We start from the raw sequence: 26,611 nt of genomic DNA on the forward strand, positions 1-26,611 counted from the left end.
ATAAGTCAGGTCGGAGTTTCTTCTCAGAAACTTGACATATAAGATCGTCTTAAATGAGTTTTTGTGTTGAATGATTTTTTCGTTTACAAACTGAATACTCAGCTATATGTTTTACATTGTATATTTCTATAACTTTTTTATATTTATATGTTAACTTGCGGGTGTCTAGAGACATCATCGTTAATTCTTCGTGAAATCATTTTTTCCTAAGATATCTCTTCTTATTGTATATATATTAATTTATTTATTTGTCCAATTTTCATATGTTGGATCCTTTTTGTTTTTAATCTACTAAAACAGGACAGAAAACATTTCACAAAAAAAATATAGAGTTGTACCTTCACGTGTGGTACAAGTATAAAATGTGGTTTGATCCTATTAGTTGTCAAGAATTTGAATGTTCCACAAATTTTCAAATACTTATCAGAATCATTTTATATGCACTAAACACATGAGTTCTCATCAGTATAACTGATCAAATTAACTGACCCGGATGATTTTGGGTTCTCATACAATTAACTCCATCAAATACCAAATTCATTTCAAAATTCCTATGTACCAAAACCTTCAAAATGATATTTCAGTTCTACTTTTCACAATTGTATGTTATCTAAACAGTGAATTAAAATTGAACTCATATAGTAAAAAAATTTGAACTTTTTTATATAAAACTAGTGAACTTTATATGCAAATACAATAAAATGAATCAATCTACAACAGCCAGCTCTTTGTATTCTTCACCAGAAATAGCAGCCTCCATGACAGATTGAGGATTCAGACGCCCCTCGTCCTCCAAAAACAGTTTCATCAGATTCTTGGAAAAACCACTCACAAGCGCAACCCCGGCCTGGTTCCCGGGCACGGGCGTCGCCTGGGAATTCCTCAAGTTCCAAAACACAATCTCAGGCACACAATCTCCGTACCCATATGCCCTAAACTTCCTCACAATGGCCTCATAATCTGTCTCCCATGGCACCATCGACGCCTGATCGAATTCCATGTCACTGAACACAAACAGCCTCTTTATCATATGATCTTCCCTCAGCCCACCATCCACAGCCACTCGCAGTATTAAATCAAAAACTTTCTGGAAATCAGTGTTGTATCCCCAATCCATGTTTCTAACAAATGATGTTTTGGATTCCAAAGAATCCCCTGCTATTATGTGAAGTTCCGGGTCATGGCTGAATGTGATGATCTTCCCTTTCCAAGGATCTTGGTTCAGTTCCGACACCAGAACACCCAGAGCAACAGAGACTTCCATCGGTATTCCCTCCATACTCCCGGAGACATCACATATAGCAAGGCAATTATTCAGTTTCCCTTTCTTTGCCAAGTCGTCCACCATTCTTTTCCACTGAAGCTCCGCCACTTGGCCGCCATCTCCGTCTCCCACTGCTGCGATAATCTCGTGTGGCAGCAAAGCACCGGCTGCGATTTTTGCTCCACCAGTCTTCACCTTGTCGAGATACTCCTGGAATCTTTCCTTGTCATGCTTCAAGAACTTTTCCTTGTACAATTTCATGGCCACGGAAGCCACCCTGTTGTAAGGAATGGATCCCCAATCATTGGCTCCTATGTAAACTTCCGGCAATTCCAAGGCCTTGCGCAGCGGCACCAGTACTTGCTTCCTCAAGCGATCCCTCACGCGATAGGCATAATGGGCGTCCTCGATTCCTTGGTATTCTGGATTCTCCTCCTTGGGAAACACTTTTCTTGCGATAGTTTCGCACAATAAGGTGATTTTATCAAAAGAAGAATCCAAAGAGGGACACCATTTTGCGGCGAGGCTGATCTTGAACATATCACCCGAATTTAACATCTTCATGTCTGATCTCAAATTCTCTGCGAAAAAATCTGATACTCGATCGTGCAAGAAGTTAAAATCAGGATCTTGGTTAAATCTATCTACGACCCTTTTCGCCCAGGTGATCCTTTTTTCTTCCCTGGACAAATTCGAGTTGATTTTCTGGAAAATTTTAGGTCTTTTGGCCATTATTCTACCTGCAGCTTTTCCTCGGCCACGACGTCGTGGCGTAGCCCTTTTAACAGAAGCTTTCCTCAATTCTCGAGCATGGGCACCTTCAAGAAGACGGAAGAGGATCTCTAGCAAATCCTTGTGGTATCCGAATTTGGCGAAAGACGCGACGTTAGAAGCCAAGGTTTTGGGATGATGTTTGTAAAGCCACAAGGCAGCAGTATAGTATCCTTGTTTATCGGACTTGCCGGTTCCACGGACTCCTCGCAGATTGCAAACTAGCCTCAGTGTCTTCAAAGGGTCCTCCTTCCAGGCAAGCTGCAGAAGCTGGACCAAGTTTTCCGGAGGCGTGTCCGGGACGACATGGAAGAAGAAATCAAGCAATGGATTGCCGGAGGAAAGAAAAGTCGGGGACAGGTTCTCCGTGAGACCCATTAATGGGTGGTTAATGTTGCGGATAGTAGAAAAAGTAGTGTTGAAATTTGACACCATGAGGTCTATGAATGGATCTTTTCCGGCTGTGGCTGTGGCTGTGGCTGTGGCTGTGGCGGCGGAGGGTGGCTGGTGGTAGATCTCTGGGGGGCCGCAAAGGGTTGTCATTGATTGTATTTGTGTGATCGATGGAAGAAGCTTGTTGTGGGATATATGGAGATTGGAGAGTACATCCTGTTTGTTACTTTATATAGTGGAATTTTTACTTGGAAGCTACGCATCATCATTTATTATTATTTTCAAACTTCTTCCTAAAAAGTTCGTGGGCATGTCGTTCCTCATTTTAATTAGTTCAATTTAAAAAAATATTAGAATTCAAATTTTATATCTTTTTGGTTAAAGATGCAGAGATTTTATAGGTTATGCGTGATATATCTAACGGTTTCTATTTTTACACATAGATGTAATTAATTATATATATTGTTAAAGTAACAAATCATAAAACATTAAATTTATCATTGAGATATTATTCATATTTTATGTTGAATCTACCTATATATATATATATCAACGAACATTGTACACGTATTATGTGTATAATACATAAATTAAATATTTCTTCTATATGTGCATTTAATGATTGTAGTAGTAGATTTATTATTTTTTTATTTTTTGAACACAGTTGTAGTTTTTTTATAGCCATATAATTTAATAATGTGTAATATAATATAATCATTTGGATAACATCATATTAAATATGTAATTCGTAGAGATCATTTGGTTGAATTATATGTATATTTCAACTTTTTTGAAAGTAGATGAAATATGTTAGTTGTAATTTATTTATTTTTATTAATTCAAATTATAAAAACATTAATTTTCTAAGTTGACGGGTTTTTTTTTGTAAAAATTAAATAGTGTCACAAAGTCGGATCACTAGAGTCTCAACCTTCATATAAAAATAACAATAATAATAAATTATATGTTTTTATATTCTATATATATATATAATCAATCTTTAATATTTGTTGTTCGTTTGTTCAAGTAAATGCATTAATTTGCTCAAAAAATGTAATAAAGCACACCGACAAACTCAAGCTTCGCTTGATCTCCAAGTCTGCAATTTTTTCCCTTTGCAAATTCTGGAATTATAAAGTAATAAAATCATCTTTTGAAAAAATTTATTTTATTTCTTTGTTTCTTACTTTCTTTCTTCTCTTTTTGGTAAAAATTGTTTATTTTTAAAAGACGACGCTAATACATATTGCATCATAATATTTAAAATCCATCGGTAAACATTTAAATCTATATCAAAACTTATAGTCATCCGATAGAAAAATCCTAAGTTTAAAAAGAAATCTCGGATTTAATTAAAACTCAATTACAATAAATATCTTCCCCAACTCCAAAATAAATTACCAAAATTTAAAAAATATATCCAGTAACATCCAAAAGTAAAAACATTATAGAATAAGAGCTTGACTCATTATTATACAAAAAAATACAACATAATTAACTTCCTCTTTTCACTTTTAAATTCTATAGTCGAAACAATTATTTTTACCTTGCTTATTCCTTAGCAAACTTGAATATCGTTTACCAAAATCAAGTCTACTCATGTATGCAAGTAGGGGTGAACATTCGATTAATTCGGTCAAAAATCGAATCGAATTAACCAAAACCAAATTATTTTTTGGCTAATTGAACCAAACCGAATTTATGCTAAAACCGATTTAACCAAACCGAATTAAAAATGGTAACCGAATTAACCGAATTTTTTTAAAAAAAATTATAAAATAAGAAATTTTATAAAATTAATAATTGAAATATAATATTTTTATCATTATAAAAATATATTAAGCTTAAAAAATTAAAATAACAAAAATCAAGTAAAATATTAAAGATAAACACATTAAAAATATATTATAAATTATATATAAGGCCTAATAAAAATAATTCAAAATTTAATTATTTTATAATTCGATTAACCGAATTAACCGAATTTTCTTTTAAGAAAACCGAAAACCGAACCGAAATAACCGATTTAACCGAAATTTTCGAACACAAAAATCGAATTTCCGAATTAACCAAACCGAATTTTCGAATTGAGTCGGTTCGATCAGTTAATTCAGTTTAACCGAAATTTTGCTCACCCCTATATGCAAGTGTGTTAGGAATTATTAATTTAAAGGGAATAAAATTTAATTATTTACTTTAATTTCCAAAATATTAAATTCATCCATTATTATTAATTAATGAACATTAATCTCTTACATTCTTTTGATTATATATTTCCAGGAAACTATGAAAAAAAAAGTGTCCAAAAAACGATACATATCACATAGGGGGAGGATTAGACCATCTTCTCTTCATTTCAGATTTCCATCTGACTTCCTTGAATTTCCCATCCATCCCATAATCCCTTTCCATTACAAGGTTGATCCCTTCATCCGAATACCAACCAACACCAATACAGAGGATTCCATCTTTCTTTACATCCACATAGGCGGTAACGCCTCCTGGCAGCCACAGGACAGCGACATCTTGCATATCCAGCATTTCTTCCTCACCAAAGTGCACGAGACTTTCTGGGTAGCTTCTCTTTTTCAGGTTTTCCATGCAAAGATATACATAAGGCGTGTCGTCCGTTTCTTGTATTGGAATATCCTCATTATAAACTGGTGTGGCGCTTATTTCAAATACTTTCCAGGATCCGGTAAGTTGTGAGGGTTGGACTCTTCTCCTTTGGGAAAATGGCTTCAGGTCAAGCTCGGACTCGCTGTTGCTACAAAAATTGAAAATATAAGCTAAATCAAAGTCGAACAGGGAGAGGATATAATTGATAACCAAAAGCTCTTGAGAAATAGTGCAGTCCAAAGTTATTTATGAAATAGAGGAAGAACCACACATCTCTTCAGCGGAAGGCCCAACTTTTGGGTCAAGTTTTAAACATGCCAACAAATTTTCCAGTTATTCTCAAAACAACATTAAGGTTGCCAAGAGTTATGAAAATCCACCTGTTTGATTATAAAGGCAAAACAAGCCAGGCAATGGCGACTAGACACAGGATAGTCACAATATTTTTTAACCAGCGGAAATGCGAAGTTAAAAGATCTGGATGGTCATTAAGCTAAAACTGATGTGTGTACTATAAATGTTGAGAAATAACTTTTAGAAAAATAGCATCATGAAGCTGAAATCTTTTCAGGTAGCTTAACCGTTGTCCCCTAATTATCTAACTAGTTCCGGAGAGTTTTCAAAATGTTTATTGCCATGTGCCTGGTGTTTTCATAAACTACACAAGTTTCAAACATGGCCAACAAAATTAGCATTGGTGGAATAGATTTTAGGAAAATTCATAACCTAGTTCCAGGATCCACAGACCACAATGCATACATACAGTAATTTAGACAAAGCTTGTCAGCAAACAATAAAATCTTGTTCCTCAACCAACTTGTTCCGTAATAGCTCGTGGAAGGAGTAAAAGGAAGTTTGTAACTGTTGATAAGATTGTTAGGATAAGTAGCTTGGTTTATCTCTTTATTTTAATTTTAAATTAGATTGATATCTTATCTTTTAGTTGTAGAAGTCTTTATATATTCTGAAACATCAGGCTGTATAATATCTATCTTTGAAGAGTTGAATAAAATAATTATGCCTTGTTTATTGTCTCTTTCATGGTTATTAGCCTTTAGTAACATATTGGTAAAACTTGAACTGCATTAAAATACAAAAAAAATTATTGATCTACCACACCTGGATTCAGAAATGTTGGCTGGACTAACCCATTTTTCTTCATAAATGGCAACCCTCAGTATTTGGATATCTGAACCTGAATCACTGAATTCTACGGTATGCACAACCCGCAACCTACTGTGGCAACCTTTAACCAAACACTAGAAAAGAAACAGGAAAGATCATCTCCTTGTTCATTCAATGGCAGTGAAAGAAATATTTTTCCATCATAAACAAGTTTACCAAAAAACAGGCACATACGTCCAGTTCTTGACATTCACATATTTTATGGTTCAGAACCAGAAAGAGCGGAGAAATAAAAACAGGAAGAAAAGAAGTAAATATTGGCGATCAAATAAAAAATTATTGTTAACAAAAAATAACAATCCAAATTGACAACAGAAACAAGACAGATACTTGACACTTTATCAATACAAGTAATAAAGAACAGAGCTAAGGCATGGAAACAGATGGAGAACCATGGCAATAAATGGTTCCCAAGATTCACCAAGAACTCTTCTAGCTTATAGTTAAATCTTTCCATCAAAACAACAGATTCATTTAAAAGTGGCAACAAATTTATAAAAATAATTAGGATTAACTGAATTAAGAAGAAAGGTTAGGATTGACCACATAACTAGGAAGGGTAGGAAAAAGGTAGTGCAGACCTTCAGGCTTCAGTTATCAATATATTTAGATTTTCAAGCCGGAAAGCACTTCAACATTTTCAAATGCTCCATCCATTTATGATACAAAGTAAAACTTTCTAACTCTGATCATCCTACTGTACTAATTCTTGGTATTTTGGTAAGTTATTTCTATTGTTGGGAAATCAAATGTAGCAAAGTCACTACAACAGAGTGTTCTAATACTATGATTAAACAATAAGGGATCCACGAGACAAAAGCAAAAAGAAAAAGAAACTCGAGGAAATCAACATACTTGTTCAAATTTGAGAGTGGGGGAAAGGAAATAACTGGATTCATCCAATCCAGCAATCGGAATATCCACTGGACCTCTCGAATAAGATCCATCCTGCAAATTCATTTTTGAAAAACATTTGATGAACAAATCCTTGATCAAGCTGCTTACGTATCATTAGTTGACTACAAACATCATAAGCTTCCATGAATTATCCATTCGAAGTAACTTACACATTATTTTCTTCAGTTTTGGTAAACGGATTTATTTGCTCTATCCAAAAAATAACCATGTCGCATGTTTAGCTACCGACAAATAAAAACTAGGAAATCGATATAAGGCACAAATGCATAATATCTGATACTACCTCAAAGAAGACAAGCCCAGGTTCCAATCCCATTACATCTTCTTCCATGACATCACTACTTCCAAAGTCAAAGGAATCAATATTAGGCAAATGGTGACCGTTCAATTTTCCAACAGAGCCATCTTGGTCATTGTATCCTAGACTAATTCCACTATGCTGAGCTTCACCATAAGTATTCAATGTAACCCAATTAATTTTCCTCTGAATTTGAGATTTTTGAGTCCCAGAAGTAGATGGAACCACGTCAAGACGTGAAACGGTATAGCAGTCAAATAGGTTCTCATTCCTGCTCCCAATATCAATTGGCTCCATTTTGGCAGTGATAGGAGAAAACACAGCTCCCACACCCTTCCATATTCCACTAACACTACTTGTAAATGTGTTCCATGCAGGAAGAATAACTGGTTCCTGAAACAATGATACCATACTTGGATTAAACAAAGTACATGGTTTGTGGAGAAGAGGGGGAAAGGAGGGAAGCCCTTTTGAATTAAACCATTAAATTGAAAATCCACTGAAGCAAACAAATTCAATCTCAACATTGCAATAACTTCACCACATAGCATATAAAATATCAATTCCAGAATGACAACATAAAAGAAGAAGAAGAATCTTGAAAGCATCGACTAATATTACCTGCATTTGCAGAAGTGTTTCTACTTCCATTAACATAGAAGCAGACACCATAACTCTATCACCCTTCCTATTCACATTCCTCACCCTCTTCCCTTGTTTACTTTTCCTCCTACTTAACCTCGCCTTCTCCTTGTCAACCTTCGCCATCTCATTATCGACACTCCATACATTCTCCTTCCCTTTGGCCCTTTTACTACGAACCCTAAATTCCCCATGACGCCTCCCCTGAGTCCGAACACTAATATGGTCATTACAATCACATGAAATAGAAGCCGAGGAAGAGGAATTTGTGTGAATCCCTAGCAGTTGCAGATGATGAATGGTTCGAGGAAGATTGATGAAGGTTTTGAAGGCATCAATGCGTGGCGACTGCATAGCTCTATGCAGCCAATGTGATGTGTTCCAAGAATTTGTTTTCGGCTATTTTAGGATTGACTCGCCGTCACATGGGTCATATTTCGTGAGACGGACTCTAACAGAGTCGGATCTAACCCGCTTTATTTAGACCCATCGTTCTAATTTGGTTTCTCCCAATTCGTCCCCTAGTTTCTCTACTTTCATCTCTCTTTTACCCCGCTTCTCCTTCTCGAATCGCTCTCACCCATTGAGAAGATCGCTCGCTGCTACATTGAAGAACGAAGCTACGTACACTGAGGTGAGATTCCTTCTTCCTTTCAACGAATCTGTATATATTTTTCGAGATTTTTCGTTCGATTGTCATCGTCTTCGAATTCCTACTCATCCGCTTGAAATTTGTACACTGAGGCCAATGAAGCCAACGAAATCTCCATGGCCAACTCTCGACAAAATATTATAAAGTTGGTCAAGGATGGTTTCATTATCAAGAAGCCAACCAAGATTCACTCACAGAATGAAAGAGGCCAAGAGAAAGGGACGACACTCTGGATTAGTGGCTCTCATTAATTAACCTCTAGTTTTGTTTTTAAAGCTCTGCTTAGTTTTTCCATAAGTTTATTTTGTACGAGTCTCAAAAACTTGTTGGAGCATTGCATCCTCCAGCAAAAGATTTTTTTTTCTAAAAAAAAATATATATATATATATATATAAAAAAACTCTTTCTGCCACTCAAATAAGTGTGGTATCACTATCACCAACAATTAGATATCAATTGAAGAATTAGGGTTATCTTTGATCAACTTGATGAAGTTTGCTAATATGGTTGTCAAACTAGCAGATTATGCCCTGAATTATATTCATTGATTGTGAATCATTTTGAAAAGTGTTGTTCTTGTTTTGGGAACTCAATGTCACAAGTTTGTGGTTTTGCTGTGTTAATTTCAATGTGGGCATGTGGTAGGGGTAAATTAATCAATCTGTCCAGATGCCTAGTGTAGTCCTAAATGCATGCGAAACAAGGAGTGATAGCTCAAGGTTTATTTCTTCCGGTTGTATGGACTGTTTACCAATTGACGTTCCAGTAGTTTCACTTAGTTTACGTTGTTTCCTTACTAATAAGTTGCTGATCTAGTCCTGAATTTTTGTCTTTCTTACCATAATTTTTCCTTGGAAAATTTCATTTGTTTAGTGCCACTCAACTAACAGTAAAACAAAAAATGAGTTGATTGATCACAAATTAAAAATGTTTTGTCTGTATTTCTAATATTCCATTGGTACCCTGAAATAAGGGGAAAAATATTTATACCCATTTTCTGTTTTTCTTCTATTTGTTTATGTAGAACTTGATTCGATCTAATTTTTTTGATGCAGACATTGGTTGGAGAGTCGTCGGAGTATGATTTCGTGAGGACTTTGAGGATGGCTGGATATGGGATGATTATGTTGGGGCCTTCATTACATTACTTGTTCAATTTCGCGTCCAGAGTTTTCCCAAGCCGTGATTTTTTTTCGACGATTAAGAAAATTGTTTTGGGACAGTTAGCATACAGGCCTGTAATGACTGCTGCATTCTTCTCTGTAAATGCCGGCTTACAAGGTACCCCGTTTTTAGTAAATTGTTTTCTTTTTTACTATAGCTTGTTGTTGTAGATTGTTTGCTATTGTTTTTTTAATATGTGGCATGCCTTAGTTTGTGTATGGTGTTTTAATCTTAACATGCCTCCTTCGACTTCGGCGGTGAGCAGGGTAGTTGGTAGACTAAATACATCATGACACAGAGATTGATTTTTCGGTTTCACATTCTGGCTTTGAACATAGTTTTGTGATTGGAAATACTATTTGATTTCAATATTGTCGTGGTTTCATTAATTCGACCAAACGGATTGCAGAGATGGCGAATTTTAGGGGTTTCATGGTGGCCACACAGTTGAATGAAAAAGTCTTGAAATTTTATTTATAATTTTTAGAAGTGCACATGTATCTAGTTTACCTTCTTTTAATGCAATCATCTTTAAATTATTGGTTACCTTGATCTTCTGCATACCATATCCATGTCATGCTATTTTTGTTTTTTTTCCTAGCCAAGTTTCTGTATCATTATGCTTGTATGTCAGCGTTGTTGGAAACTGTCAGAATCCATACGAATTGTGTGAATTGTCGTTCTACTCTGCATAGGACCCCAAGAGGACTGGTCATCGAGGATTTGGTTGTCACTTTTGCTGATGATGGTGTTGCAGACGGTGTAGCTAGACGATCTCATGGGGCGACTTTCCTGTACAAGAGTAGTGACGGAATTCTGAATTTGAGAAAGAACGACACGAAGGAGCATAAAGTTCAAGTCATAGGCTTTTACCCCTTTCACTATATGCAATGAATGGCATAACGAATACTGGGAAAACATGAACGATTGTAGTGATCCATGTTGGGATACTCCCACCATGTATCAAATGTACTGTCCAAGTTGAATATTTTATATTTTCGCATTGATATTATGATTATCATTAGACCTTTGAGTTTAACATTCTATCATTTAAGATATTATGATACAAGTTCTAGGATGTTTGTAGGGAAAGATATAATTTGCGCAAAGACACTTTCGGTAGACTTTCCTTGTAAAAGTGTTAAGACTTTACCCTTTGCTGCATGGAATGATATTTTTAACGATTTTGGAAGTTCTTGGTTATGGTTTATTAGAATGTCATTAAGTCGTCAATATATTCTCAATTTTTTTGCAAAGTAATTTTTGGATATAAAAAGTAATATTTATTCAATGAAAATTAATATTTTTCACATAAAAACTAATATTTTTCACAGGAAAAATAAGATATTTGTCAAATTATCATATTTAAAAGTAATACTTGTATCATAAAGATTAATATTTTTGACCAAAAAAGTAATATTTTTATGTCAAATTAGCATACGAAGGAAGTAATATTTTTAACAAAAAAAAAAAACTAATACGTTTGACAAAAAAATAATAATTTTAACATAAAAAAATATTAATGTCATGTCAAATAAAAATGCATTAATTTTGACATGTAAACGCATATGTTAGAAGTAATACTTTTAACAAAATATATAATACCTTTGACAAAAAAAGTAATACTTTAGAAAAAAAAAAAAATTATGTCAAATTAGCATTCATTAGAAGTAATACATTTATCACAAAAACTAATACTTTGCACATAAAAAATAATACGTTAGACTAAAAAAATAATATTTTTATGTCAAATTAGCGAACAATGGAACCAATATTTTTAACAGAAAAACTAATACTTTTATTATACAAATAAATACTTTTCAAAGGAAAACTAATACTTTTTATGATCAATTAGCTTACATAAGAGGTAATACCTTTACTAGAAAAACTAATACTTTTTACAAAAAAATGTAATACTTTTTATGTCAAAATTGTATACTAGAAATAAAAATGTTATCATAAAAAATAATACTTTTATTAAAAAATAATATCTTTCAGAAGAAAACTAATACTTTTTATATCAAATTAACATATTTTAAAAGTAATACGTATAACAGAAAAACTAATACTTTTGATCGAAAAAATAATATTTTTAACAGGAAAAAGGTAATACTTTATTTTATATTCAATTATTCTGGTTATAAATATTAATGGAACGTTGTATGAAGTTAGTGTTTCCATATTAAGTTACAAATTATTAAGATGTCATTAAGGTCTCAAGGTATTCTTAATTTTTTATAAAATAATAATTTGATATAAAAAGTAATACTTTTGCAATGAAAACTAATATTTTTTTACATAAAATGTGATACTTTTAAGTCAAATAAACATATGCTTAGTTTTCTAATCTCTGTTTAGCAGAGGAAACGATGATAAAAAAAATTATTTTTTAGATTCAATTTGATTAAATGGATTCACAATCAATTTGATCATTGATGCCTTGAAAGAAACAAAAAGTAAACACAAGGAAACTAGCATAAATGCATCGATTTAGATTTCAGATCCACTTTCGACAAATGAGAAACCTATGACAATACATCAATAGCCAATCATTTACAAAAATCTCACTATATTATATAGATCGACTTGATCTCATGAAACACCTAATACATACATGTAATTCACTAGATCTAATGAACAAACAAAAGGTTGTTACAACACATTGATGGATTATAAGTGATAAAAAAACAGTTCGTTAAAGTGATACGCAAACCAAGTAAACATATATGCACCGATTCCGTGAGAATAACACATACGGTACTAGACAACAAGATGAATAATGAGGACATTGATGATTCGGACAATGACAATGAATATGCAAGATTGTATAACCTAGATTTCAACTCAACATCACAAAGCCACAGCATATGACACATATATCTAGATGATTACACAAACTCCAGAACCCCGATTACATCCGAAAAAAGTCAGAACAAATTTGTCTACACATTTCTGGCCTTCAGCTCGGAGGTAGTTGTTTGTTTGGTTTCCATGAGCGCAAGCCGGAATCAGTTTCGTAGTAGCAGCAGCAGCAGCTGGTGATGGTGCAGCAGCTAGAACCTTATGTTGTACATGACTAACCATAGTAGACGAGTTTTGAGGAGGAGCTTCCACTGTGTTTGTAGAAGATTTTGGAGCAGGGGCTCCACCATCTCCAAAAGGATACCCCAATGAACTCTGCCCTCCACCGCTACAACCTCCTCGACCCATTATTTATTAAATACAACTTCTGCGGGTAAAAACAAAATCAGTTCAAATAATCTATCTGGACATAATTATACAACAATTGCAAGAAATATTTTATCATTGGATATTACTATCTCCCAGGAGCTTTTCATATCTATTAATTAATGGAACAATATTGTTTGAATCATTCACATTTTAGCAAGATTACATTCCGCGAATTTATTCACATGATGTGTTCTTATTACATGGATACAAGTACAAGGTTTAAGCTTAACTCAAAGACAGAAACTTACATTTCCTAACCACAATACACCGAATTCCCATCTGAAAGGTGAAGTGTGCATCCTTTAGGCACCTTATAGAAATTGCAACTAGCTGGAGTCACAATCGTCTCATTGCAACTCATTTATTCCACATCTAAGCAGAACAAAGGACACACCACTCCCCTGGTATAAACCAGAAGCTGCAAAAGAATCGAGTCGATGCCCTGAACCAAAGGATGAACCTCCAGGCCTGTGGCAAGCACAAGAAAAAAGAATCGAGTCGATGTCCTGAAGCAAATGATGAACCTCCAGGCCTGTGCAAGCACAAGAAAAAATACGCACACTCTCTACGCCGACATTATCCTGTTCAGGTGAAATCAATATTATTCGATTGATCAATCAAATTACGTCCATAATACCCAGTATGACATTATAAAATAAAGTTTTACGATAAAATAAAATAATAGCTTGGGGATTACTAAAGTGTCAAGTGACCTTCATATTTCCAAACTACTAGTACAGGTAATAAAATTTCTTTTTGTTACCTGTACATCCTTTTCCCAAGCTCTTCGGGTCAATTCTCCTTGAGTTAAGAGTTATACGAACTGAGCAGTATCATTAGCATCATAAATTGATCCAGGACTCAATCGATCACCGATTGATAATGATATATCATACTGATTACAAATGTCTAGAATCCATCCCAATGCTCATACGCAAAGTTATCTTTGTGATATGTTAGGCACCATTTTGCATGAATGGACCCTCCACAAGAAACGATTCCGGTCATCCTCATACCTGTTAGAGGGATGTACCGGAGCAGAACTCTAGAATGAATCGTAAAGTAATCAACACCTTGTTCGGCTTGTTCAATTAGCGTGTCCCAGAAATCGACAAAAACAATTTCAGAAATTATGGAAAAAACAACTAGAATCGACAATAAAATTCAGAAACAGAGCAGGGAAGAGACTCACATGCGCTGCAAAGAAATTCGCGAGAGAGAAATGTAGAATCGGCCTTGAGCTTTCAATTTGACCAAGAGTTTCGCGAGAGAGAAGAATTGGCCCAGCCGCAGGTTCGAGAAAGAGAGAAACGAGGTATCTGACCAAATTATTGAAGATCCGATTTAAAACTAACCGGGTAATTTTATTTGTTGGGTTGACCCGTCTCTCTGTGAAACAGTCTCATACTCTTTACACTGTATTTGGAATCACGGATTTATATGGAATTTGATGGGGTTTGGAACTGAAAATACCGTTTTAGTATTTGGCAAAACGAAATTTCAAAACGAGATTGGTATTTGATGGGATTTGATGGGATTGATTTAACTAAATGAAATCCTTATAAAACTGGTCGGATTTCATGGGATTTGGGTTTATAAATATAATTAAATTATTTTTAAAAATAAATGTTTATACGTTAGTTATAAATTTTAAGTTTTCTTCAAAAAAAATTTACAAAATATCATTTATATAAAATTTATACTATCAATTCCAAAATATATTTTAACTTTTTGTCAAACACCAAAATGGAATTCCAATTTCATGTATTTAAAATTCAATTTCAATTCCAAATCCAATTCCAAATTCTATTTTTTAAGCATTCAAACACACTGTTAGAATTATATATACCAGCTGTAAGGCCCGAAAATATTAAGTTCTTAATGACGGGATTTAAGATTTAAATTCCGGATATGAGAAAATATTTATTTGAAAAAGTTACGAAATTAGAAATTTCAATTTCGGGTTAGACATATTTAATTTGAGGATTTTCGGATTTTAAGAAGTTTATTATCCGGAATTCTTAAATTAAAAGATTAAAAATATTTGCAATTGATATTTATGGAATTTAAGATGTGAATTCCAAGATGATAAATATCAAGAATGAATTTTGAGGATAAAATCCGAGAAAGGGCCAATTTGTAAATATTGAGCAATTCAGGGACTAAAATGCAATAATGTCCAAAATGATTTAATTTTAATCCAAGAATATTTAATTTGAGAATATTTAGAGTTTAGACTTGAATTCTAATATTCTTAAATTATTTAGGATTGAAATTGAATTAAATCGCTTGTTCGGGGACTGAATTGCAATTAGGCCAAAGTTTAGGGGCCAAAATGCAAATAAGTGGATATATATTTATTTTTAAACGTGGGAATCAGATTAAGTCACCCACAAATCCATAAGTGGCCGAGAGAGATGAGAAAAGGGTTCCCAAAGCCATTTTCAACCCTTTAAGCTCCGATATCTTTCAATCCGCCCGGTAGAATTTCCGATTGATATCAACTCCAGGACTTAGCAAGAAGTTGGTGAAGCCAGAAAAAGTACTGAAATTGTTTGGCAGGTAAGTAAACAGAATTGTTTCTTTTTGTATATGCTAAAGAAGATAGAACAGTAGACTTTGCAGAATAGAAGTATAAGTTGATTTCAAGCCAGAGAAGAACAAAATCATGAACCGGTAGTACGAGGCAGAGTTGAATGTTTATTCATGCCTCACAATTATGATCATCACCTTCACTACTACTTCCATAGCAGTATAGCTATGAAGCAAGAGATAGTGGCAACATCAGTAAAAATCGATTTAGCTTAAACACCAGCAGATGAAGAAATATAAGCATAAGTCCCCTAGCTGAAACAGATCAAGAGAACAGTTGAATGACAGATAATGTCATAGGCTAAGCAAGTACAGAAAATGAGGCTCAAGTTGTATCAGATAAGAATATTACAGGTAAGTGAGTTAATTTTAGTTAACCACTTGTATATTGATTATATAGCATACATTCATAGATCAGTGATTTGTTATGCTATAATCTGTATCTGATGAGCCTTTATTTATTGTATTTGCTGAGATTTTGTCTTTAAGTAGATGGAATGCATGTGCAAGACTAGTTATAGACGATGCAATAGAGAATTGAGGAAATAAGATTGAATGTACTGATATCAGATATGAGATATTAAGCTAGAAATTTGTGCAATGGTAAAGCAATAGAAATGTATAGAAATGTATGATATGAGTTTCAGACATAAGATTTTGTTATTTCGGTACTGATTAGATCATGTTGACTGTAGAAGAATGTCAGTAGAAGTCTAGTCGATATACTGAACTAGTACAGCATTAACCTAGAATTGACAGCTATGCCAGTGGTTAGAATGTACAGAAATAGTTCAAGCCTATTTCGACTTTTCTATGACATGAATGCAATTCTTTTGAGAGTGGTGTCTAGTACGAAAGTATTATGACAACTTGTATAGAAGAGCATTACTTGATCTGAAAAACTTCAGAAACAGCTAGCAGATTGAGTAGAAAAGAATTATGTAGTACCGAAATGATTCTATGACGATAAGTTATGTCGAAAAGATTATATTCGACTATTGTCAGCTCAAAATTAATAAATGAACTCATATCATTAGAGAATCAGAAAAATCAGTTACAGTTGAGATTTTTCTTCCAGTTTGCTGAAGCTATTCCATCATAGAAATCATGATTCTTGAATTTCTTGCTATCGATTCTGAGGTTTTTGCATTCGAACTCGATCGAGTTTGATGGACTCTTATTCCTTTGCTAGAGTCTGATTTGCTTTACTCGCTTTAAGTTTTGATATGCAAGTGAGTTGTTTTCACTTTGCAGATTTTGTCATTCAGAATATTTGATTTTGGGTGACCTTGACTTGAGCGAGTTCCTTTGATTTGAAATTTGAGAATTCTTGATTATTTGATGTGTTTATTCAGTATATCTTGAAGTATTTGGCTCGTAACTGATAGAAATTCAGATTTAGACCATCAGCAAGATTTATGGGTTTTAGATAATTGATGGATTTATTGGGTACAGATCTATACTTGTTGAATGTTTATGCTTGATAGATAATTACATGATCAGAATTGTTGTGATCCAAGCTAAACTCGATTGGTTTGGAAAGATAAAAGCAACATTGATCTTAGATCAAGCAATAGACTATTGATTGAGAATGCAAGATTAAGATATGAGATAAGACAGCAGAGCAAAACCGATGAATTTTTGCAGTGACTAATCGTTTGTTTATGCCAGATATTTTAGATATGGAATATTATATTTTGACAGAGGTATATGACAACAGATTTAATATCCATTCAGTTGTCTAAACATGTATGATTTACATGTAGTATTACTTGGAAATAAGTATTAGTGAAAGAAATGAAAGCAGATACGACAGAATTGACGTTATCAATATTAGAATTCCAGTAAAAGAAGCAAAAAAGAAGAACTCAAGTGAGTTATGTAACAGATTAGTTACATAAAAGTTGAAAGAAGATCAACTTTACGAACAACTTTAGTTCAAATCTACTTGAATCGTCATGATTGTGCAAATTTAGATTGTAGTCGATTTCGACAGATTCAAGAATATGGTGTATTAGATATGATACAACCATAAAAGATACTGGTTATGCATTAGCAAGATGATCAGATTACATGAATTAGTGAAATCTATTGTCGAGATAGAGACTTTAGATTTGTTTTCTAGATTGTGGCATTGATTGTCAGATATTCTGAGTGTTTGGTTGTATGAGATTTCAGTATATTATCCTCTGATTAGTGGACTATCAGATGTGATTATCCAGATTTCCGAGGATATACTCAGAACTATAGTACTAGATTCGATACTAGTTGATTGATTATTTGCCACGTGAGTACTATAATTCCTGTGATAGCAATTAGATAAAGATCAAGACAGTATTTTGATGATTGATTAATCAAAGATACAGAATTGTTTGTCTATTGAACGATCTTTTCAGCTATCAAACCAGTTATGAGTCAAGAAAAGATAGAGAATGTGAAGATTGCTTTGAACAAAATACGAACAGAACAGCATAGACAGAATTAGCAAATGAGCAATAGATATAGATTTTCAAGCCTGAACAGAATGATCAATTAAGAAGTTCTGTTTTCGAGCATCATTAGGTTCAGAAAGAAATTTCAGAATTGATTCCTGTGAGTATTTGATCTAGCTTATTGATTAATACTCAGATAGATGAATTGTTATCCATATGCATTGGCTGAAGAATATCAGCTAGAACATGTATGTGCATTCAATTCAGATACAACAAAAGTCGAGAAGATTGTAAGCAAGACAGACTAACTGATACAGAGTTAGATCACGAGAAAGAGCAACTTAGATATAAGTTAACTCAGTGATTATATGTTAATGCGAATTGATAGGATTGCAGAAGCAATCAGAAAGAAGATTAAGATACGATAGAAGAGAAGATATCAGAATAGATATCGAAAGCTCAGAAAATTGAAATCAGTATTACTTCAGTCAGCTACACAGCTTACGAGAATCAGCAGTAAGATCGATGCGATTTCGAGGACGAAATCATTCCTTAGAGGGGAGGAAATGTAAGGCCCGAAAATATTAAGTTTTTAATGACGGGATTTAAGATTTAAATTCCGGATATGAGAAAATATTTATTTGAAGAAGTTACGAAATTAGAAATTTCAATTTCGGGTCAGACATATTTAATTTGAGGATTTTTGGATTTTAAGAAGTTTATTATCCGGAATTCTTAAATTAAAAGATTAAAAATATTTGCAATTGATATTTATGGAATTTAAGATGTGAATTCCAAGATGATAAATATCAAGAATGAATTTTGAGGATAAAATCCGAGAAAGGGCCAATTTGTAAATATTGAGCAATTCAGGGACTAAAATGCAATAATGTCCAAAATGATTTAATTTTAATCCAAGAATATTTAATTTGAGAATATTTAGATTTTAGACTTGAATTCTAATATTCTTAAATTATTTAGGATTGAAATTGAATTAAATCGCTTGTTCGGGGACTGAATTGCAATTAGGCCAAAGTTTAGGGGCCAAAATGCAAATAAGTGGATATATATTTATTTTTAAACGTGGGAATCAGATTAAGTCACCCACAAATCCAGAAGTGGCCGAGAGAGATGAGAAAAGGGTTCCCAAAGCCATTTTCAACCCTTTAAGCTCCGATATCTTTCAATCCGCCCGGTAGAATTTCCGATTGATCGTATATTTGCGATCACAGCTCCGAGTGCTACGTTTTGACGTAAGTTTTATGAAGTTCTACCATATTTGAATTTTATGTTGTTGTTAGAATTAAGATTTGATTGTATAAACATGTTCTAGCATATACGACGATAGTATATCTAAGACGGATCGAGAAAAGATCGTCGTTTGGACATGTTTTGGAATATTGAAAGAATTATAGCAATTATGATTTTTAGGGGATGATGTTCACGTTATTTGCTGCTAGAAGTAGTGATGATATGTGATTGATATGATTGTCTAAATGATGTTTAAGCTTTTGGATAGACCGAAGTCATATCGTTATGCCGCCGGTTCAAGATTTTGAATTGTTATTCATTCTATATGTCTAGAGCTCATATTCAAGTGTTTAGTGGATGAATTGAATATGTGGTTATATTTAGAATGAAGGTATAATGATATTTGAATTGAAAGATTTATCGAACTCGAATAGTTGTGACGTCGGTTTGAATTTCGATTGTGTTAGTTAGATTTGAACTGTATCAGCTTTAAAGAAACATCGATTCAGATTGGAAATTGATGTTTAGATATGTTATACATTATTGCAGATTTGATTTGAAGATTATCGAAGTTGAATTGACGAGTTCGAGTTCGAATGACTTGAAGTGTTTGAAGTTGAATAAAGAATACCTTCAAGTAGCACTGATTGAAATAAGCAGAATTTGATGTCAGATTTGGACAGCTTGTAGTTGATCAAGAATTGACAGAGTGTCAGCTATTTGAATCAGAAATGCAGGTATGAATAGACATTAATAAGATGGGCAGAATAACTCGAGATTGTTTTGCTTATCGAGTTGCCTAAAATCACATACTTGCCTGTTTTTATATATGTTATGATTTACGTTTAAATAAATGGGATAGATTATTCAGGATAGCTATTTTCTTGAATTTCCCAGAACATTTATGTATATGTTTACCTATGTAAGCTGATTTGTATTATTTGCTGTATTGAACATGTTTTACATGTTTTATGAGATGCTTGCAGATTTATTGCTATCTTTATGTGATTAGCTGCTTTGTTTTGCTTAGTTGGTTATTGAGCAAGTGTTCAAGGTGTTTTATAGCTTTTAATGCATACAACTTATGTTGCATTCATCTTGAACTCCAGCCTTAATAGCACAGAGGGCAGCCATCGCCTAGAGTGCAGATGACGTTTGGAGAGCTGTAGTGAGTGGCATGGAATGTAGATTTATTTCTAGAGTCAGCTTGACTCATGACACAGAATATGGATTTATGTTCAGAGCCAGAAGACTCACTATAGTTGCACCAAAGTCAGAGGAGTAAAATACTTGATGCTGCCTCGAATGGGCGTGTCGGTAGTTTGAGAGCTATTTTATTCCTCGGGATCCCAAAGAACCAAGCTTTATTGGTATCAGCTTTGCTAGCCTATTCTTTGGCACATGCATTGCATTTATGCATTAACCTAGAGACTTCTAGGGTTTAGATTATGCGTTTATAAATGCTAGCATGTTATGTTAATTCAAGATGTGAATTAGTTATATGTTTAAATGATGTATATGCATGCATTTATACTGAGATTTATTCTCACCGGAGCTATCCGGCTGTTGCTTTGTTTGTATGTGCATTGCATCAGGTTGGGGGCATGATCAAGCTAGAGTTGGCTTGGATAGCAGCAAGAACAGTAGCAAGTGAGGACTCGGGTTTTAAGTAGATGAAATGTATTGTATGCCAACATGTTAGAAAACAGAGATCTTGTACATGTTGTTAGTTGATAAATCCTAGTTTATATTCTCTTGAATTGATGTATTTATGAGATAGGATTTATTTGCCAATGCATGTATATTACTTGACAACCTTTTTGATGCAGCAGATTTCCAGTATTTTGGAGCCCGCTCGATCGGTTAATATCGACGGATCGAGCGAGGCCTTATTTTGCAAAACAGAGGTTGAGCTTTTTGTTGCTCGCTCGATCGGTAACATTTCACCGATCGAGCGAGGCCATTTTTGTTCAGACCCGAGAGCAGAATATTTTGGCTCGCTCGATCGGACAAGTTTTACCGATCGAGCGAGGGGCTCATTCTAAAAAAAATATATATATTTTTTTAGCTCTTGGTTTTAATATTCTTTTATGCTATGATTAATTGTTTATTAATGGTTTATTGCCCTAAGATGAGATTAGCAACCCGAGGTCCCCACACCAGCAAATCACGCACGTGAATTATCGCGTGCACAAATTTTTCTTTAAAAAATTATCTCTAACATGTTTTTTAAGAAAATATTTAAGATATTGATTATAATTAACAAATCATTTTAGTGTTTAAATTTACTTAAATAAGTTTGTTGTAACAAATTTTATTTGATGAAATAAATAAGGGTATTTTTGTTCATTCATTAAATTACCAAGTTAGTTACTCTAAGGGGTTGATACTTTATTATATATTATAGATAGTATATATATCAATGTTCTAAAAAACGCTAGGCGGTGGGTCGCCTAGGCGGGACCTAGGCGTTTTTTATTTTTAAATCTAAATAATAAATAATTTGAAAAATTCATGAGTTTTACTATAAAATATAAATTTTATGTCTTATGTTTTTCAGTTTTTGTACGAAACTCTTATAAAATTTTATTAATAATAATAATAATAACAACAACAATTACATATATATTAATAAATATCAAGTCTTCATATGTAATATGAGATTTAATTTTTTGCTTGACTCTTTTTTGCGCTTTTTCTTTCTTTCCGTGTTTGGTTCTCGCGTCGCCACTCTCTCTTTTAGTTTTTTATTATTATTATTTTATTTGCAAAAAAATAGTAACCGCCTAGGCGGATTTTTGTTCGCCTAGACGGCGTTTTGTCAGCCTAGGCGGCTTTTTTTTGCGCTTTTTCTTTCTTTTCGTGTTTGTTTCTCGCGTCTCCACTTTCTCTTTTAGTTTTTTATTATTTTTTTTTTTGCAAAAAATAGTAACCGCCTAGGAGGATTTTGTTCGCCTAGGCAGCGTTTTGTCAGCCTAGGCGTCTTGGGCGCCACCTAGGCGGGAGATTAGGCGGATAACGCCTAGAGACATAGACAGCCTAGCGCCTAGGCAGCGCCTTTTAAAACAGTGATATATATATGTGTGTGTATATATATATATATATATGATTTGGGGGGGGGGGAGGGGTGTTTTTGCCACATCCGCCGTATTTATCTGTTGCGCCTGCGATACGAATTTTAAATAGGTAAATCTGTCAATAATAACAGAATGAATATTGTGTGATGATTGAGGATAGGGTTTCTGTTTTATATGGATTTCATTCAGTCCTCCGTGAGATTATTTTGGGTATGCACTATACCTGGCCACGGGCCGGGTCAGGATTGGTATTTTACCAACCTTTGACCAGCCCGTCCATGGCCGGTTCTAGTTCGGGTTGGTGAACTGGTGGTTTTGGTTCGAGTCCGATTAACCGCCAATTCCGGGTCAGGGCCAACCCTTCAATTTTTTTTAAAAAAAAACATTTTGGGCAAAATGTGTGATCAGCGCCTAGGCGCATCCTGCATCTTTAATTTTTTTTAAATTTTTTTTAAATTTTTATAAGACAATTTATTTAAAATAAACTCAATAAAATAATTCATATCTCAATAAAAAAATCTATTATATTTATTCAATAAACAATATATTAAAATTTCAACATCTTATATTAAAAATATATTACATTTTATTCTATTCAATCACATTCACTCGCATTTTTTCCCATCGTAGTTCTGAATGTTCCTTTTGTATCATCTTGGTCTTCTTCATCACTTTTATTATGTTGTGTTCGGCTAGAGATTTTTGACCAATCATTGAGCAAACATTGGGCTTCCAAATTTTTCGACCTTAAGCTAGAACGTCTCTCGTCCAATGTATTTACTCCAATACTAAAAGCTTGTTCCACTGCAACTGCTGAAACCAGACAAACTAGAATTTTTTTTGTCATTATAGACAAAATTGGATATATTTGTGTTTTTTGCTACCACCATCTCAAAATATTGAAGTTTTTCTCATCTGTATCACTAAAATAAAAAGTAGTGGTAAAATAATTCTCAAGTTCCTGACTGGAACTTGAGGATACTCATGGACGTTTCGTCCGTTCTCTTAATAAAAATTGGGCTTTAGTAAGTTTAGAACTAACATTAGTAGTTGCAGTGGATTATATTTCATGTGAAACAATTTTTCCACCATATTTTGATGTTATATTCATTATAAATATCATATAAATGAGTTTTAATATTAAACAAAATCAATGAGATAGTAGGAACCATTTCCGTAATAGACTCTAATGATTAGGGACATCTCCAGAAAATTAGAGGCCCTAGGCTAATTTAAGCTATTTATAATTTTTTTATTAAATATAAAAATATTACAAACAAACTAATAATAAAATAAACATAATGATCACTAATATATAATTTAATAATTCTTTTGTCTTTTTTTCTCTTTAAACTTCTAGATTCAAATTTTCTTTTACCCATCATAATTCACAATGCAAATCTAACAAAACAAATACAAAAATAATTTAAATAATAACAAAGATTGATTGTTGATATGAGATTTAATATAAACACAACATAAAACGTATTTTAGATCGTAATAAAAGATTAAAAACTCATTTTATTTACTGTCAAATTTTCCAACAAGAAAGAACCAATATAATAATTTCTTATAATAATAAAAAAATTCAAAATTCTTTCAACTAAAAATAATGACATAAACAATTGTATCGAAAAACTAAAAAAAAAACACTAAAACTGAAAAAATGTGTAATACAAACATAGTAAGAATCACCGTACTAAGAAAATATAAACAATTTATTTTTGTTACAAAAAAGCTAACAAAACAAATATGAATTATAATTTTAATACTAAAATATGCAATGAATTAAAATCCTAAAGACCAAAGTCCACAAAATCAAATAAATAAAAACCAAACAAAATTACCAACATACAAGATAAATCACATTCAATAAAAGACGACACGATAATTGACCCACTTTGAGCAACCTTACTCACTTAAATGGAGAAATTTGACGAAAATTTTTTTTTGTATCATATAAAAAGAGTTTTTTCCCCCCTCTTGTACACAAAGAAAAGAAAGGATCAAAAACACAAAAATTAGCTTTTCAAATTTTCTACAAAATATTTATATGTCCATGTCCCATCTAAATTTTGAATGAAAAAAATATTATATATATATATATATAATGTATTTTTTAAAAAAAAAGAATTGAGGCCCCACCCTAGGAGAGGCCCTAGGCAGCGGCCTAGGTGGCCTCCCCCTAGGGGCGGCACTGCTAAAGATATAATGTTAACATGTCACTTTTAAGTCTAGAATCTAAAATAAAAGCACATAAAAAATTTCAGGAATGAGCAAAAAATATTTTCTTATTTTTCTTTCATGACTAGAATACATTGAGATAAAACACTATTATTAGATTTAACATGTTTGTGAAAAATACAGGCAATGTTGCAATAATGTATTAAAATTAAATGTGAAGTAGGATAATAAACACCGGATAATTGGTCACTAGCATCATTAAGAACTTTTAAAATTTCACAATTACTAGTGCATATGTTCCATTGATTTGAAAAGAAATAAATATCACGAGCTTGTACATATTGATGAAAAATATACATAATAAATCTTTATATTGCAAAAACGATAATAACAATTTATATTTTGAATTCAAACGAGTTAGAACGTCTCGTGCAAACCGTTTAGGCTTCATACCATTTACTCTACACAATTTTCTCCATTTCTTCATAACTTGGGGATGTGTCCATAAATAATGAATTGCGTTCCTAATTGGTGGTTAATATGTGTGCCTAAAATTTTAGTCCATCTTGAACACAAAATTTTAAATGTGACATGTGTACCTAATATGAAAAAATTTGCCACGTAGTGATATTTTACATATTTCAATAAGCTCACCAATACTAGAAATATTCAAAAGACGTTGAAAAAATGTTAGTAGTTAGACCATATTCTTCTAAAATAACAAATATAAGTTGAGAAATATTTTGTGTCGTGTGTGCTTCGTTAAACATCAATATGCCAAAAACCTTTTTTGAACGTTCCAATTATTATCAATCCAATGACATGTAATACCCATATATGAACAACTTTGCCAATGATCACTACAAATATCGAAACACAAAGGAACTTTATTATTTAAACTAGAAAATTCTTTAATTAATTTTTTTCTTTTGATCAACAACTAATTTTTTTAATTGTACGTTTGAGACTATTTCTTGGGATACGTCTAATAGTAGGATTTGCACTTGTAGAAAGCCAATTTTTAAAAGATAATTTATCACTAAAAATAAAAGAAAGTTGTTCAACTACACAAAATTTAGCCGTTTCTTCTCTAAATCTACCTTTGCTATATTTAAAAAACTGAGATTCATTACCCGATTGAGAATAGAATGCCGGAATTTGAGTTCGAGAACGATCAATATCAATTTCCACTGGATGCATGATTTTTCTCAATATGTCTCGTCAAAGTTCCGTAACCACCTCCTTGTTTAAATTTGTAACATTTCGAACAATATTTGCATTTGGCTTGCAAATCACCGGAGGGAGCGTCACCTTATCGAAATTTTTGGTGAAGATATCGGATGTCGGGCGAGGCACCGCTCGAGTTTGTCTTTGAGAGGCCGTCGGATTGTTAATACTCTTTTGACTTGGATGATGATGTGGTTGTTCAACTTGTTGTTTTGGTTGATCCTTTTGTTCTTGTCAAAGTTCTTGAATTTTCTCATCAGAATATTCAAGATCGAAGCCATCGACATTGAATTGAGGATACTCGACCTCGGGTGGCATGATGCACTTTTACTTTCCTTTTCTTCTGTCTCCCCTACGACTTGATCTGGCTCCGGACATTTGTATAAATATGAAATTAAAGTAATTATGAAAATAAATCAATAATTTAGAATAAACTAATAATCAAGACTTGATATTTTTGATAATCAAGAAACTAGGAAGAATTGAGAATTGTGATAATGGAGAGAAAATTGTGTAAAAAAATGAAAGGGGTTAGGGTATTTATAGATAAAAAATCTGATTTTTTTTTAAAAAAGTTACTGTTAGAACCAGTGGGTCTGGGGGGTCGACTCGTAGGGTCGGTCGGGTTACAACGACCACAAAATAATGACCGTTGACAGATCCAACAGTAGTTGATCGTGGCCATTGGATCTCATCTGCGTGTCCAACTCG

The 26,611-nt window shown here is 33.2% G+C and overlaps 2 protein-coding genes and 2 long non-coding RNA genes across 6 annotated transcripts; 1 reads left to right on the forward strand and 3 right to left on the reverse strand.

Annotated features, from left to right (window-relative positions):
- Nucleotides 1-671: 671 nt before the first annotated feature.
- Nucleotides 672-2,608, reverse strand: LOC140864430 (uncharacterized). Its single transcript, XM_073268607.1, has one exon. The coding sequence runs from the start codon at nucleotides 2,576-2,578 to the stop codon at nucleotides 707-709; it is 1,872 nt and encodes a 623-aa protein (XP_073124708.1). The 5' UTR covers nucleotides 2,579-2,608; the 3' UTR covers nucleotides 672-706.
- Nucleotides 2,609-4,634: 2,026 nt separating this feature from the next.
- On the reverse strand, nucleotides 4,635-8,578 carry LOC140864431 (uncharacterized). Of its 2 annotated transcripts, none has more exons than XM_073268609.1 (5): nucleotides 8,070-8,578; nucleotides 7,434-7,841; nucleotides 7,088-7,180; nucleotides 6,167-6,306; nucleotides 4,635-5,189 (listed from the first exon to the last, which is right to left on the reverse strand). In XM_073268609.1, the coding sequence occupies exons 1-5, from the start codon at nucleotides 8,442-8,444 to the stop codon at nucleotides 4,748-4,750; spliced, it is 1,458 nt and encodes a 485-aa protein (XP_073124710.1). In that variant the 5' UTR covers nucleotides 8,445-8,578; the 3' UTR covers nucleotides 4,635-4,747. The 2 variants fall into 2 exon arrangements, with proteins under 2 accessions (XP_073124710.1, XP_073124709.1); XM_073268608.1 differs by having other exon boundaries at nucleotides 4,635-5,195.
- Nucleotides 8,579-8,587: 9 nt separating this feature from the next.
- Nucleotides 8,588-11,086, forward strand: LOC140864432 (uncharacterized). Its single transcript, XR_012144221.1, has 3 exons — nucleotides 8,588-8,724; nucleotides 9,798-10,023; nucleotides 10,602-11,086. It is a non-coding gene; the product is annotated as an uncharacterized lncRNA (long non-coding RNA).
- Nucleotides 11,087-12,551: 1,465 nt separating this feature from the next.
- LOC140866483 (uncharacterized) lies at nucleotides 12,552-14,429 on the reverse strand. 2 transcript variants are annotated; one of them, XR_012144903.1, is made up of 4 exons: nucleotides 14,330-14,420; nucleotides 13,901-14,219; nucleotides 13,386-13,718; nucleotides 12,552-13,135 (listed from the first exon to the last, which is right to left on the reverse strand). It is a non-coding gene; the product is annotated as an uncharacterized lncRNA (long non-coding RNA). The 2 variants fall into 2 exon arrangements; XR_012144902.1 differs by having other exon boundaries at nucleotides 13,901-14,429.
- Between the last annotated feature and the right edge of the window lie 12,182 nt (nucleotides 14,430-26,611).

Source organism: Henckelia pumila, chromosome 4 (assembly GCF_033568475.1).
Source record: "Henckelia pumila isolate YLH828 chromosome 4, ASM3356847v2, whole genome shotgun sequence".
NCBI lineage: Eukaryota > Viridiplantae > Streptophyta > Magnoliopsida > Lamiales > Gesneriaceae > Henckelia > Henckelia pumila.

Excerpts from the sequence above, each read along its gene's own strand:
- LOC140864430 (XM_073268607.1), bottom strand. The coding sequence starts at position 2,578 with ATGACAACCCTTTGCGGCCCCCCAGAGATCTACCACCAGCCACCCTCC.
- LOC140864431 (XM_073268608.1), bottom strand. The coding sequence starts at position 8,444 with ATGCAGTCGCCACGCATTGATGCCTTCAAAACCTTCATCAATCTTCCT. Across the intron at positions 6,307-7,087 it reads CCACTCTCAAATTTGAACAA|TGTTTGGTTAAAGGTTGCCA; the intron begins GTATGTTGATTT and ends TTTCTTTTCTAG. Across the intron at positions 5,196-6,166 it reads GCCAACATTTCTGAATCCAG|CAACAGCGAGTCCGAGCTTG; the intron begins GTGTGGTAGATC and ends CAATTTTTGTAG.